At 40.2% G+C, this 14,669-nt stretch overlaps 2 protein-coding genes across 5 annotated transcripts in view; one reads left to right on the top strand and one right to left on the bottom strand.

Moving 5' to 3' along the window:
- The window catches only part of PEG10 (paternally expressed 10), an 8,772-nt gene extending 3,547 nt beyond the window's left edge, over positions 1-5,225 (bottom strand). Inside the window, exon 1 of the mRNA NM_001291038.1 lies at positions 4,944-5,225. Coding sequence (NP_001277967.1) covers positions 4,944-4,948 — 5 coding nt within the window. The 5' untranslated portion in view covers positions 4,949-5,225. The remainder of the gene's footprint in view (positions 1-4,943) is intronic.
- A 109-nt stretch (positions 5,226-5,334) lies between these two features.
- SGCE (sarcoglycan epsilon) overlaps positions 5,335-14,669 on the top strand; it is a 75,986-nt gene continuing 66,651 nt past the window's right edge. For all 4 annotated transcript variants that reach the window (XM_023519280.1, XM_003782678.3, XM_023519279.1 and 1 more), the window contains exon 1: positions 5,335-5,554. In XM_023519280.1, coding sequence (XP_023375048.1) covers positions 5,446-5,554 — 109 coding nt within the window. In that variant the 5' untranslated portion in view covers positions 5,335-5,445. The remainder of the gene's footprint in view (positions 5,555-14,669) is intronic.

Here is a 14,669-nt window from a genome sequence, read left to right as displayed (position 1 = left end):
AAGTTAAAATGGGATAGGGCTATACTCCTAAGGGTGAGTGAATGTGGTGGGGGGGCGGAGTGGTTAAGTGTTCTAAATGTTCAAAGTTAAAATGGGATAGGGCCGTACTCCTAAGGGTGAGTGAATGTGTGTGTGTGCGGGGGTAGGGGAGGCAGAGTGGTTAAGTGTTCTAAGTGTTGAAAGTTAAAATGGGATAGGGCTATATTCCTAAGGGTGAGTGAATGTGTGTGTAGGGGGGTGGGGGGACAGAGTGGTTAAGTGTTCTAAGTGTTCAAAGTTAAAATGGGATAGGGCTATACTCCTAAGGGTGAGTGAATGTGTGTGGGTGGGGGTGGGGGGGGCAGAGTGGTTAAGTGTTCTAAGTATGGTATGAATATAATGACAATAGATCACACATAAAAAATCATGACAGTGTCTGTGTATTTTCTGAAAATACGGTTAAGTGCATTTAGACTGATTTAATTATTTTAAATAATCTCAAACTCCAAATCCCATATTTGGAAAATCTAAATACATTAAACTTTAAAGGGTTCAAAACCATTTTAATTTATAATATTAAAACTTTAAAACTTTTATATGAAGTTTAAAAATATAAAAAGTTAGTTTACAAAGTTAAAAAAACTTGTTAGTTTATGAAGTTCAAAAAACTTTTTCACATACGAAGTTCAAAAAACTTTTAATTCACGAAGTTTAAAAAACTTTTAAGTTTACAAAGTTTTAAAAACTTTTTATTAGTTTACAAAGTTTTAAAAACTTATTAGGTTATAAAGTTTTAAAAACTTCTTTAATAAAAGTTTCAAACATAACTGGTTACTCTCTGACCCATCAAGACAAAATGAATACCAAATAAATTACATAAAAACAATGATGGGACAAAAATAATACATTAGAAAATCAGTAATCAATTAGTATATTGCTTAAGGAAACAAACGATCAATAAGGGTTAAAAATTCAAATGAATTTGGTATACAGGAAAATTAATTTAAAAGGAGACAATATTAGAGTTAAGATAATAGGGAGGGGCTGCAATTATGTAACTTAGGGAAGCATCCCTCCACCCCCACCCCGATCTCAGGACATTCAGGCTATTATACAGTCCTGGTCAAACAAATACTTTAGCTTGCAAGGTGACCAGTTTAAGATCTATGACCTTACAATAACAGGCAGGCCTTCACTGGGGGGTGGGGGAACTATAATTTTGGGGTGGGACTCTAAGTTTTAAAAGAGATAACTGCCCAGTGCAGAGCAGTTTGTCCATTAAAAGTAATAAGGTAGTGGGCAGTCAGGTTAAAAGTGAATGTAAGTAAAGCATAAATATGTTTAAACAGTAATTGGGGTAGCTCCTTAATCTGGGACAAGGAGCATTTTTATTTAATTTAAATTAAAGAACTATGACTCCTTAAACTACCCCCTTAGCAGGGGCTGGATTGGAAAGGTGGGGTCAAGAGGTCCTAATCCTGAAAACTGAAAGGACACACCCATCTTTACATAGTAATAATTCCAATTTTAGTTTATTTAGGAAATACATTTGATTAATTATTGACTATTTCACAATAACTTCTAAAAATTTCTATTCCCCAAATACACCAAAAAGGAATAATAGCCAAAAACCATGCATAAACATTCATTAGGAAAGGACATTTCATTAAGCAACTCTCAACGCTTAGTTGTTTTACATTTTCAAATGTTGCCCAAAGTTTTTGAATAATATTGTGTACTATTTATAAAATGCAAGTTCTATTAATATGCATGTTTTTATCATTGTTTTGAACCTTGTTAACATGCAGACACACAATTTCCAAAGCGGAGGGAGAGCTACTCAAAGCTGTAATTATAATAAACATATTTTCTATACATTGCATACTTGCTGGGGGTGGGGTGAGGGGAAGGTGATTGATATGTGAGAGCCAAAGCTTCCAAATTCCCCTTTAACAAACTTCTGGCTCATGGTCTGTAATATATAGAACCAGATTTTAAAATTTATTCAGTTAGAGTCATAATTTTTACATGGTACATGTGACTGGCACTTATAATTTTTTTATATACAAATGATTAATTATGCCAGCTGAAACCATCTATATTTTCTAATGTAATCACTTTATGTTACATATCACAAATTTAAAAAAATACCAGTATGTGCCATTAATAATCCACTTGGCCCAAATTTAAATAATTAGCTTTTTATGAAAAAAGCTAATTATTCATAATAATTTCAAATAATTAGCTCTTTATGAAAAAAGCTAATTATTTGGAATAATCAGCTTTTTATGAAAAAAGCTAATTATTTGGAATAATCAGCTTTTTATGAAAAAAGCTAATTATTGGAATAATCAGCTTTTTATGAAAAAAGCTAATTATTTGGGATAATTTAAATTTAGTTGTTTTGTATTATAATTACAGCTTACATTATTGGAATTTAAAAATAACATTTTTTTTTAAGGATACTAAAACGTTGAGAGAAAAGGTGTAAAAGGTAACCCAGTACAGCAGAGCACCATAGGAAACAGCAAGAAACCAGAAAGACCCGCAGACACCAAATAAACCAATTTGCTCTGGTCATTTAACATATTTAATGAATGCCTAGCATGTTCCAGGCATAATTTAACATATGTAGGCAAGCTAGCCAGGGCTTAATTCCCCGGAGTTCCAAACAAAAACAAAGAGAAAACCAGTTTCATAGGCACACCAGTAAAAGTCTCATCCTCACTCAGAGGCCAGGCAGGCCAGCAGCGCCAAAAGGCCACTTAAATCTCCAAGTTGAAGTTGTTCCTCACTCTGTATCCACCAGAGCATCTGATCCCAGTACGTCCACTAGTGTCTTAAAAACATTTGAATGTAAAATTATAAAAATTTTATTTCTCATTTGTATTAAAAATATTTAATTAAATTGCCTTTAGAGGCACTAGCCATGTCAGCTTGAAGTTACCTTCAAGCATTAAGTTCCCTTCGTAAGAACCTGCTATCAGGAGTTTAAACTGTGGAATTATTATTTAATATATGCAAAGCACTTATTAAAAGTGCTCATAAATGCCAAACATAATCATTATTGTTGTTAATTGTTATTATTCTTATTATTTGTTAGATACTAGTGGACAGAAAGCAAAATTAGCACAGCAGAGAAACCGTAGGGGGGGCGGGCTGAACAGCCAGGCTCGGGCAAGGAAAGCGCGCAGGCGCCAAGATGGGTCTGACGGGAGGGGCTGGGGTTTACACTGCGCAGGCGCAGGTGGGCTGAGGGAGGTGGGGGCCATGGACCAACCCAGAGGCAGCAAGCCAAACAGAGGCGGGGCCTGGGCAGGCCCCCTCAAAGGGGGCGGGTGGGGAGAGGCGGGGTCTGGGCAGGCCCCCTCAGAGGAGGCAGGCAGGGAGGGGCGGGGTCTGGGCAGGCCACCTCAGAAGAGGCAGGCGGGGAGGGGCGGGGTCTGGGCAGGATGCCTCAGAGGAGGGGGACCTGGGAGGGGCGGGGTCTGGGCAGGCCGCTTCAGAGGCGGTGATGGGGCAGGGGCGGGGCCTGGGCAGGCTACCTCAGAGGAGGCGGGCCGGGAGGCAGGGTTTAGAAGGCTCGCTCTGGGAAGGCGCGCTTCTAGGGAGGCGCGCTTTGAGGGAGGCGCGCTCCAAGTAGGCGCTGGGGGGGGTGAGGGAGGCGCTAAGCGCGCTCAGGGCCAATTCTGCAGAGACGGCTCCCTGGGATGGGCGGGGCAGGTCTGAGACTGGCTGCTCAAGGCTGCAGAGTATCTGCATGCCTTTCCCAGGATCCCCCCCCCACCCCTCCCACCACCCTCCAACAGCCAGATTCATTTCATTTCATTTCATTGCAGCAAGACCAATCACCCCAGAGCCAATCCTCCCACCACCCCGAACTCAGCAAACTGTTGCTGGACGCCAATTCGCGCCACAACTACATCGCCACTTCATCAGCACAACAGGGGAGGCAGCCTACTCTGCCATCACCCAAAGACTCCTTTTTCCACTCAAGTCAGCGCCCTTCCACTCCACTGCTATAGCAGGAATGGTGTGGGCAGAATGTTAAACACTAATTTTTGCCCGAGGCTCCATTTTGTCTACCAGCACCATCATGTAGAAGCACCATCCTGCAGAAAGATACAGTGGGAGCCATTCCAAAAGGTGAAAGGGTGGGGTCCCCCCTAAGACAGAGTAATTGTACTCTGCAGCTCATGTCCTTCTATACCTGGTTTATTTGCAGCGCAAAACAGTCCGCAGTTCAGGTACCTCTGCAGCTGTTAGCACTTTTTAGTGCATTTTAGGTGTAAATTGTTCCGCAGCTCTTGTACCTCTGCGGTCCATGTGCCTTGTAGCGCGATAAAGCGCTCTTGTAGAGTTAATCGTTGCAATTTTCATAGCGCTTTCATAGCGCTAATCTTCTACACCTCAGATTTTGTAGCGCAATTAAGGCGCAAACCAGTCTTCTCTCTGCAGCTCACATTGCTGCAGTTCATAATGGTTTGTAGCGCAATTCAGGCGCCCAACAGTCTGTAGCGCATGAAGCGCCCATCAGTTTGTAGCGCCATAAAGCGCCAGTTTGTAGCGCAATGAAGCGCCCATTAGTTTTAGCGCATGAAGCGCCTATCTCCAGTTTTAGCGCATGAAGCGCCTATCTCCAGTATTAGCGCATGAAGCGCCCATCAGTTTGTAGCGCAACACTTAGTAGCGCATTTGAGGAGCAAATCGCAAATAGGTCTGTAGCTCATGTCTGTCTGCAGCTCATGACCGTCCGCAGCTCATGTCCGTCTACAGCCCGCGTTGGGACTTAAGTCTTGGAAACCAATGCCTTGAAGGCTTGGTCTCCCCACTTTGTTTTGGGGTACAGCCGGTGAAGGCGTGACAAGGTTTGCGAGGAGACGTTCAGGGGCGCTACTTCATCTCCCGCAGCTCCCGACAGGAACGGGGTATGAACGTGATCTTAAAAAAAAAAAAGTCCTCACCGCATACTCACCACGCGAGGACTCCTCTGCGAAGCCGCGCAGGACGAGGTCCCACACCTGAGCCGGCGTGGGTTCCACTGGGTGCTCGGCAGCCCGGAGTGGCTCCGGACGCGAGCCCGCTCAGCGGACCTTTTGCGAGGCTCGGTGGACCTTCTCCGGTGTTCTCCTCAGGTCGCAGTCAGGTTTCTTCGACACACACCAACCGAAGTTGAAGCGCGTGTACCGAGAGCCGGGACTGCCTGCCTTATATAGGCTGAACACAGGAGGGGGGCGCCAAATCCCAGCGTGCTCCGCGGGCTGGGGGCGGAGGGGGGGATGCGGGGGCGGGCGAATGGGGGGATGGGGGTGGGGGCGGTGGCCACGCTGCGGCGGCCCGCCGCTAGGGGGAGCACGGGATTAAGGAGGGGGTGCAGGATGCTGATGCTGAACTGGCCAAGCTGGGAGAAAAGAAGAAAGGGAGGGGAGGGGAGACTCGAGGACTGCGGGCCTAGCCAGGCCAAGAATGCAATTGCCCCGGTGGTGGGAGCTGGGAGACCCCTGTGCTTGGACTGGACAGGGTCGGGGGGCACGCAGGATGAGCCCCGCGACCACTGGCACATTCTTGCTGACAGGTTAGTGCTCTGCGCGCGACGTGGAGGTTCTGGGGCCAACAGGCCTCCTCCTTCCCCTCCCCCACTCGGGTTCCAGGCATGCCGGCGCGCCTTTTGGGCTTCAGCCCCTCTTGCTGCCTCTGGCCCCACTGCACCCCTTCTTCAGGATGCCTGCACCCTATTTCCCAGGCCCAGTGGGTCCCTCCCCAGGCTTGATCCCTGCCCTTTTCTTTTACTCCGCGCCCCCACTTGCCCCTCCCAGTTTAGCGGGCACAGAAATATCATCTCTAATTCCCACCCCAGGCCTCTCTCTCCCCCAGCCCCCCATGGTGGACCTCTCCTGAGCTTTGCAGCAAAGAGTTGGGGGTCGTTGCCCATTTTTCTGGGGGGCTGTTACCCATAATTGAGGCTCTGCAGCCCAATGCTAATCAAAGGAAATGGGTGTCACGCGGAGTCCCCTATATCCAAACATCTTTTCTCCTTTTCTTGAATCTGATGGAGAGAGAACGCTAAAATGTGACATTTAAAACGCCTAATTTCCCCCTCTTCCTAAGCGCATTTCTCGGTGGCGGAAATTCCATTTTTCCTAGGTTTTACGGAGCTGGGAAGCGGAATCGGGAAATGCTAGGAGCCAAACCGGACGTTCAGGTCAGGGTTAAGCCCGACTCGGGGCCAGAGATGCTGCAAACAGCACCATTTGCCCCTGCAAATGCACTGTTTCGAGAAAGCAAAAACAATTAAAAACAGCTGTGCATGTTTTCAGCGTGCTTGGCGGGCTTCGGAGGCTCCAAGCTACAGACTTTGGGTGGTAATTAGGTTTGCGCAGAGACCTCGCTCTCCTTGCAATGTTACATTTTCCTCAATCTTGTAGGGTGAGGGAATGTGTTTAGTCACGGTAACCGCAAATTTAATCCTTTCCTTCGGGTTACCGAGATTGGGCCGCAAATGTTTGCGTGAATTTATGTATACAAACATATATTTTACGTTAGGGAAAACTGCAGTGTGTTACAAGATTCTAAAATACCGATGAGGAAGGATGCTAAAATCTCAACCCACACAGATCTCCATCTAAGCGCTTCTCAGTGTTAGGCGCTGAGGAAACCGACAATCTGTTGATGATCTTAGTAAAAGAAGTTTAAGTTAAAAGGGAAAACTAAATTGTTTACAGCTGAGTTAGGTTTCTGAAACGCAGATGAAACACATTCATATTTGAAGACTAAAACGGAGCACATTTTAGTAACATTACTACAGATTATTTTATACATAGGAGTTAAATACGAATTTTATTTATTGTACATGACAGGGTGGCAGGAACAATTAAAAAGCGAGACTTTCAAGGAATAAACAAAACTGTAGCCTATTACTAAGATTTTATTAGAAATAAAATGTTGACCATCCGGAATATGAATGAATGAAGTACAGACTTCCAACAATGGAATACTTTTTTCTAGTAACTTGGGTGAATATAATGATACTTTTTAGAAGTGTCTTTTAATTTATTCTTTAGGACGTCACCCTCTTCTGCAAGATAGAATAATTTCAAGATTTCTTATGCTTGGTAGAGTACTGTTTTAGTGATTGCTGACTGCCAAATACTTAGTAGTTTTCTTTAATCCACAAGTTAGTTCATCTAGCTGACAGACACTCTTTTTCTAAAAAGTGAGATGAAAAACCAGTATAGATGAAAAGTAGGAAAAATTTAAGTTTAAAAATCTATGTAAAGACTTTGAAAGTTTGAACACGTTTGAACCAATTTGATTTTTTCATTTCAAAGTGTTAACCAGGATTTTTGAAATTTTCATTAGTATTTTTATCATAATAAAAGTAATTCCTAGTCATTGTACAAAATTCAGGGGGGAAATCTTCAGAAAATGGCAAAGAAGACAGGATCACCTGCAACCTCTTCAACCCATGCAATAATGCTGGTATACATTATAGAGTCTGCTTTTTCAGACTTTCTTTGTGTGTGTATAGGTACCTAATATATATTTCTCGTAGAGCTGCATATATATTTTTTCCACAAAATTAAAATAGGATCAAATCAGTTCTCCTCAATTATTTCCTATCAAAATAGCTTTTAAATGTCAAATAACATTAAATTTGCCAGGCTTTCTTTAAAGAAAATGTTAATTAATTTTCTAATTAAAATTTTAAATAAACAACCTTAGTTAATAAATATCTAAAACCAGAAAACTGAGAAGACTTTTGTCTAATTTCACGGTTCTGACATACATGGAGTTATCAGTTTGGTGCTTTTCTTTGTATTTTTAATTCTTCTACATATGAAAAAAATTTTACTTTGCTTAGAAATATACTTTCCCAGGGAGAAAAAAACCCCAGCATCAATAGTTTAGATAAAACTTTTTTGTTATTTAAAACTACAATACAATATTAAAAATAAAAAGACAACATGAATAGAAAATATTTTAGACAACATTTTTATGTTATCTAAAACCACAAACCAACTTTTAAAACGCCAAACAAGACAAAATTAATTGAAAAGAATTAAATTTTTTTTTGACATTCAGTATCTAAGAGAATTTTGGATTTTCTCAGATGTTTGTTCCCGAAGTTGATTATTTCTTATTCGTTTTGCACATGGTTGTGTACAAAGCAAAAGGTGTTAATGTGCATTAATCAAATAATGAATGAGCTTTGTACTTGAACGTGTTACATATTTTTATGGAAGTTTGCTGTAGATCTATCAAGCTATTGATTTACCACCTATATTTAAGTACCAGCTTGGTGGAAAAATTGTATTTTTAAACAAAGTGGGATTTTTACTTGTGATATAATAACTAGACTGTCTATTTTGGCATATTACCTATTTTATGACAATTTGCCATGTATCTATGAATTTGAGCTGTTGAATTTATCTCATGTATTTAGCTTAAGTTCTGTGATGGTCAGAAAATTGTATTTTGAAACAAACTGGAATTTTCACTTGTCAAATAATAATTGCACTTTCTATGTGGACATTTTGTCCATTTTTAATGGCAGTTTTCTATAGATCTGTGAACCTGCTGATTTCCCACATGTATTTGTCTTCATTTCTGCTACAAAAGGGAAAATTTATTTCTAAGCAAAGTATAATTTTCAGTTGCCAGATGATTACTGGACTTTCTGTTTGAACATTTTCTTAAATTTTAATGGCAATTTACTATGAATTTTTGAACCTGTTTATTTACCACCTGTATTTGGGTTAATTTCTAGTATAGCAGGAAAAATGTATTTCTAAGTAAAGTAGAATTTTCTCTTGTCAAGTAATAACTGGGCTTTGTGTTGATCATTTCATCCATTTTTATAAGTTTGCTACAAATCTAAAAGCTGTTGATTAACCTCATATATATTTTTTGAACTTCTCGTTTGGTGGACAAACTGAATTTCTAAACAAAGTGGAATTTTCACTTGCCTCACAGACATTGAAAATAGCAAGGGACAGTACCAGAGAAAACTGGTTAGGATCAACCTCAAAGAGATAAAGATAACAGGTATCCAGTTGCTAATACTAGTTTTTTACTGATGAAAATCATGCTCTAAATGAAATACTGAAGCAGTGAAGAAATCCTGACTTGTTCAGAATTTCTCAATCCAAATATTCAGACTATGATTCTAATATGTATAGTATTTACAGGTCACATTTTCTCCCAAGTTAATCAGCCACTTTCTTTTTCTTGTTTTACTAATTACCCATAATTACTCTACCTAACCCCTTTCTTAAAATTTACCATTTCATATTCTCTGTTTTAAATACAAAAAAGTATATTTTCATTTTATTTCCTATTCTTAGTGTTAAAAATGACTGTAGGGGAACAGATGATAATGGGTTTTTGTGTCGGTTAGAGATTCTTGGGCTGGAGGTGAGAGCCCCTTTATACTTTGCTCGGGTTTAGTCGAGAGCTTCACAGAAATATTACTTTTCTTTTCATCCTTTACCAACCTCTCCAGCAGAGACAGACAGACAGACATGACAGATGTAAATGAACACACACACACTCACACACACACGCTTTATTCAGGCTTTTTCTAAACTTAAGGATCCAATTCTCCGGTTTGCTATCGCCCTGATTTTCAGAAATATTAAGCCTAACGCAGCAATGCAAAATTAAAAAAAGAAAAAAAAAAAAAAAGAAAGAAGAATCCAGCGTTCCTAGGGATCAACAAGTCTTTTCAAATAAATATGTTTCTGATTCAGGTTTTCAGGTTGGTAGGATTAGACAGTCTCAAAGCTCTTAAAGCTATTTCTTGTGGATTGCTGCCAGGCTAAATTTTCTCAATTTCTCAATGTTTTAAATACTGTGAACAATCTAACTGTATTAAAAAGGCAATAGTGAGTGAAAAACAAACACATACCCCCCCAATAATCCACAGATTAGACATTACAGTAAACATTTCCATTGATGCTTCTTCCCTTCCAGTTTTTGTTCTATGTGCATACATATGTTTATGTAACTGTAATTTTAATATGTGTAGTTTTTTACACTTTGTTTAGAAAGATAAGTGAGTGTGCTTTCAATGAAGAATTTGTCAGTCTGCAGGATGCTCTTGTGCGATGGTGTACAGACTAATTATAATTAGCTGTGTGAGCGGGAAGCAGGCTGAACAAGTACCAGCCAGGTGTGTGAGTTACCGGGTTTGGATCAGGAAGTTTTCCCTGGGTTTGCCCTGGTGTGTCTCTTCATCAACATCTATATGAATAACTTGGATGAAGACCTACAAGGCTCGCTTTAAAATCTCTGGATAAATTGAAAAGGTATTGCTGTTACAAATAGGTAACAATTTAGAGTTACGACAGTTTAAATAGGTTGTGATGCTGCACTGAAAGCAATATAAATATACATACATATATACATATATATATCAGTAAATTCATCACAATTCATTGGTGAAAGGAAGGAGATAACTTTAAATGGTGGCAGTTCTTTAGGAGGAAGGCTGAAGTGAACCAGCAGCATGATGTGACTACCAAAAACAAAAAATCAGATTTAGGCTCTGGTGATAGTATAGTGTCCATATGTCACAAAAATTAATAGTGTCCTGCTCTAATCAGCCACATCTGTAGTATTGTGTCCATTTCTGACTGTCACATTTAAAGAGACGTTGACAAATTGGACAACTTCCAGAACAGTCCATGGGGATAGTGAGGGGTCTGGCAATCCTGTCATAGGAGGTATCCTCCAAGGGTCTGGAAGTGTTTAGCTCCAGAACTAAAAGTCGACATGAACTCTCTTCAGTTTGCTTCAGAAAGCAGAACTAGCATCAGTGGGTGAAAGGTACAGATAGATTTCAGCTCGAAACCTTTCTAACAGTCAGTGCAGTGCAACAAGAAAATCAACTTTCCTTGTTTTATTCTTTTAAAACATCAGAATTGTTCACCTTCCTTGCAACGAACATTCAGTTTGAATGCTGTGATAACACTTTAGCTCAGACTGCAAAGATACTTGTGATGGAAACATTTTATTTTTTTCTGATAAACTGTCTAAAAAGAATAGTCCTGTGTGTTCCAAATTAATCTCTTACAACTTGAGAATGGTCACAACAGAGTACTTTTAACACAAAATTCCCTCTTCCATTTCATTTCAAGCATGAAAATCGGAGAAGAAAATGAAATGTATGTTTTTTTCCCCTGCAGAGTGTTTTAACTTGCTTTATTTGCTTCCTAGAGTTATTGCTTTCCTGGTTTTCTTGCTGTCTGGGAGCAGGCTTTTGGGGCTGAGATGGCCTTGGATGCTGGGGCGCCCGGGGTTAGGGGAGCAGGCTGGCTGCTGGCTGTTGAGGGTCTAGGACAGCTCAGCCTTCGGGGGCAGGAACTCAGCTGCCTCTTCCCAAGGAGGGAATGGAGACAGTTCTCCCTTCTGCAACCCCCTCCCATATATCTCCTTGCTACACTTATAATTTTTAGCTTTTCCATAGCAAAATAAAACTTTTCCATCACAAGTAACTTCTATTCCTTTGCTGTCTTCACTTCTCTCCCTGTCCTGTCAGCCTCATTTCTGACGGCACATTCTCAGTATCTCAAATATGTCTCGGGGCAGATTTTTCTTTCCCGTTTGTCCATCTGCTTATTGACTGTTTATTTTGATTATCATATCTGACTTTGAAAATGTGATTGCTCAAAATCAATCTGTGGAGTACCCAGGGCTTCCTTCTGGGACTCTCTTCTGAGTAGCCCTTCTGACTCCACAGAAACTGTTTTTGAGCCGTGGAGCGTTGCAGACTAAGGAGAACTCTGAGGAGAGATGGGAAGAAAGGAGAGAAAAATTCTTCTGTCATCTTTTCTCCCCAACTTCTCCCTGCTGCTTTCACTCCAGCCTCACACCCAGAGCTTTCTCCTCCACTCCACTTGTTAGGTCAGAATAGTTATTCTCACTTTGACTGTGTGAGGTATTGTTTTGATGTTACACAACATGCTCCTTTCCTTATTCTCTCTTTTACTAAAGTGTGGTGCACCTTTGTGGGATTGTAATCATGCACACGGCAATTTATGATGGCTTGCAACTTATGATGGCTTGCATCCCGGTTGTTGAAGATGCCACAGGCGGTCTTGGGCTGAGCTCATATTTCCAAGAGAGAAATGTTCAAAGATGAGTTTCTGGCTTGTCAACACTCACCTGATCGGCAGGCGGCTACTTGCAATTCCTTGAATGCAGTGATTGCTTCTGGTATTGTGCTGGGGAAATAATAATCCCCAGCGTTTAAATTTTATCGCTTGAAGAAATTATCTTGGGAAATAAATAGGTAGCATCAAAACACTAGTTACTGGCATTATTATTATTCTAGTCTGAGAAACATTAACATGTTAGTTAATATGTAAAAGCTAAAGTGCTGTTTTTTTCTTGGATCATTTTCTGGCAAAATTTTTAATTGTTTATATCTTCATCTAAGAATTTTTATGCAGTAGCAGTTTAAATGCATTACTTAAAAATCATTCATCTTCAGCACATTTCACTTCCAATCTAATTGCCTTAGATTAATCAGATTTTTAGAATAGATCTTTGGCATTCTGTATCACGGGAATCGCCACGGCATCTGTTGTGACAGGGAAGACAGACTTTCTTTTCTGACAAATGAAGCCACTCATTTAAAAAATGTTTACGAGTTAGGCAGCGCCGGTGCAAATTCTTTAGGTTTTCGCTCATTCATCTGGTCACCGCTTCGATTATTATGGAGATTTGGGGTTCACTGAAAATTTAAAAGAAGGGATCATAGTTAATTTTCCTGTAGCAGTTAAAGGGAAATATTTTAGTTCTCTTATCTCTTCAGCAGTACCCATAGAATTATAATAGTTGCTCTTTTACCTTGGAATGCAAAAGAAGAGGAAAAATAGCCCCAAGGTGTTTTTTATTTTTTCTCCTTGTGTTTTCTCCTTAGTGTTTCTCCCTGTGTGATACAATCACATTGGCTTTTCTCTTCTATGAAATAGTTAATCAGTGTAGCCCCTTTAACATCTTTCATTTTCTGTAGTTAGAGTTGATTCTAATCAAAGACTAGTCCTGCCGAGGTAGAAACAGAACAGATTGCTGCGTGTGCTTATCAGAATCTGAAATGGACATTATTTGTCTAGCTGTTTGCTTTTAAAAGTTTAGCTTGCAGATGTACTGGTGAAAGTGCTCAGAGTTACAGATAACACTATTTATTATCGTATTGATAGTGATAATGAAAAACTTGAAGAAAACCATGGTCATTTTTACTAATTAATACTGCTTGTATTTTTTTTTTTTTTTTTTTTTGAGTGTTAGATGCTGGAAAAGACACACTCCAGCCATTGTGGAACGTTTTGCACCTAGTGGGGTTGACAAAAACCTGATCAAACAGTTTTTTCCCAACATTATTTGATTACTCTTGATAAAGATTAATTAATTGAATAATCACACAACGCTGTAAACACTATAGCAAGGGATTTGGCCAGAAAGGGGGATTAAGGAAGGCTTCTCCCAGGAAGTACTCAGATCCCAAGGATGAGTAAATGTTAGTGAAGTGAAGAGGGAAGGTATATTTGAGGTTAAAAGAAAGAGTTCTGCAGAAGGGGCAGGTTAGAAAATGGACAGTTCTGAAAGAAGTCTAGTGAAATTGGCATGGAAGGAGAAGGGCAAGCACAATGGGAACTGAGGCTAGAGAGGAGGTCTGAGAACAAATTTTGCAGGATCTGGTAGACCACCTTAAAGAGTTTAATCTTTATGCTGAGACCAATGGGAAATCTTTGGAGGGGTTTAGGCCGCACAGGATTAGATTTGCATTTCAAAAAGAGCACTTCAGTTGTTTGTGAGGAAGGGGTTGGAGGGGTCAGAATAGATTGTGGCTGACTAGTTAGGCTGCCTAGTTCCGAGGCTCCTTTAGTAATCTAGGATAGAGATGAAGACCTTGTGCGCTAGGGTGGGGATGAGAGAGGAAGCTAGCAGGAACATTTTGCAGGCTAAAAATCCACACTGTGGGTATTGCCTTGAATTTGGCATAGAGTTTGCCGGGAGGAGATGTCTAGGATGATGTCTAGATTTCTGTTATCTGTGTGAGGACAGGTAGTGGTGACAGGATGAAGAACGCTGGAAGAGGATCAGTTTTTAAGGGAAAGATCATGAGTTTGGACAGGCTGAATTTGAGGTAATGATAAACAAGTTCCAATTGAGACACACAGCAGAAAGCTACGCAACCTTAAAGTGTGGTATCATGTAAACACATTCAGGATATATTCTAAGTGAAAAAAGTGTGATCACATTATGTAAAAAAGATCCTGGCACGTATGTTTATGTGTAAAAATATGTGTTTGCACATAAAGAATGTGGAAAGATGGAAATCTATTGACTAGATATGCTAGTCAGTGACATGGGCAGGATGGCAATAGGGATATGAGAGGAAACATTTATCTCATACCCTCCTGCTTATTCCGTTGGGGTGTATTACAATGAGAATGTATGTTTTTCTGTAATAGGGACGTTAATGACAGTTTAAAGCAAATATCTAATATGAGATTATTTCTCTTTCAAGGGTTTCTTAATTGGACAGATCATGTAAGCACTATTATTATATCTGTTTTTTTTGAACAGAAATTTTTCCCCGTAGCTTTACTTCCCCAAGAGCTTGTGCACTTTGCCTTTTAATCCTTTTCCACTAGATTGCACTATTACACTAGATTTCGCGC

This window comes from Otolemur garnettii, unplaced genomic scaffold (genome assembly GCF_000181295.1).
Source record: "Otolemur garnettii isolate 467f Iridium unplaced genomic scaffold, OtoGar3 scaffold00005, whole genome shotgun sequence".
Taxonomy (NCBI): domain Eukaryota; kingdom Metazoa; phylum Chordata; class Mammalia; order Primates; family Galagidae; genus Otolemur; species Otolemur garnettii.
This window is presented reverse-complemented; position numbering and strand designations above follow the sequence as displayed.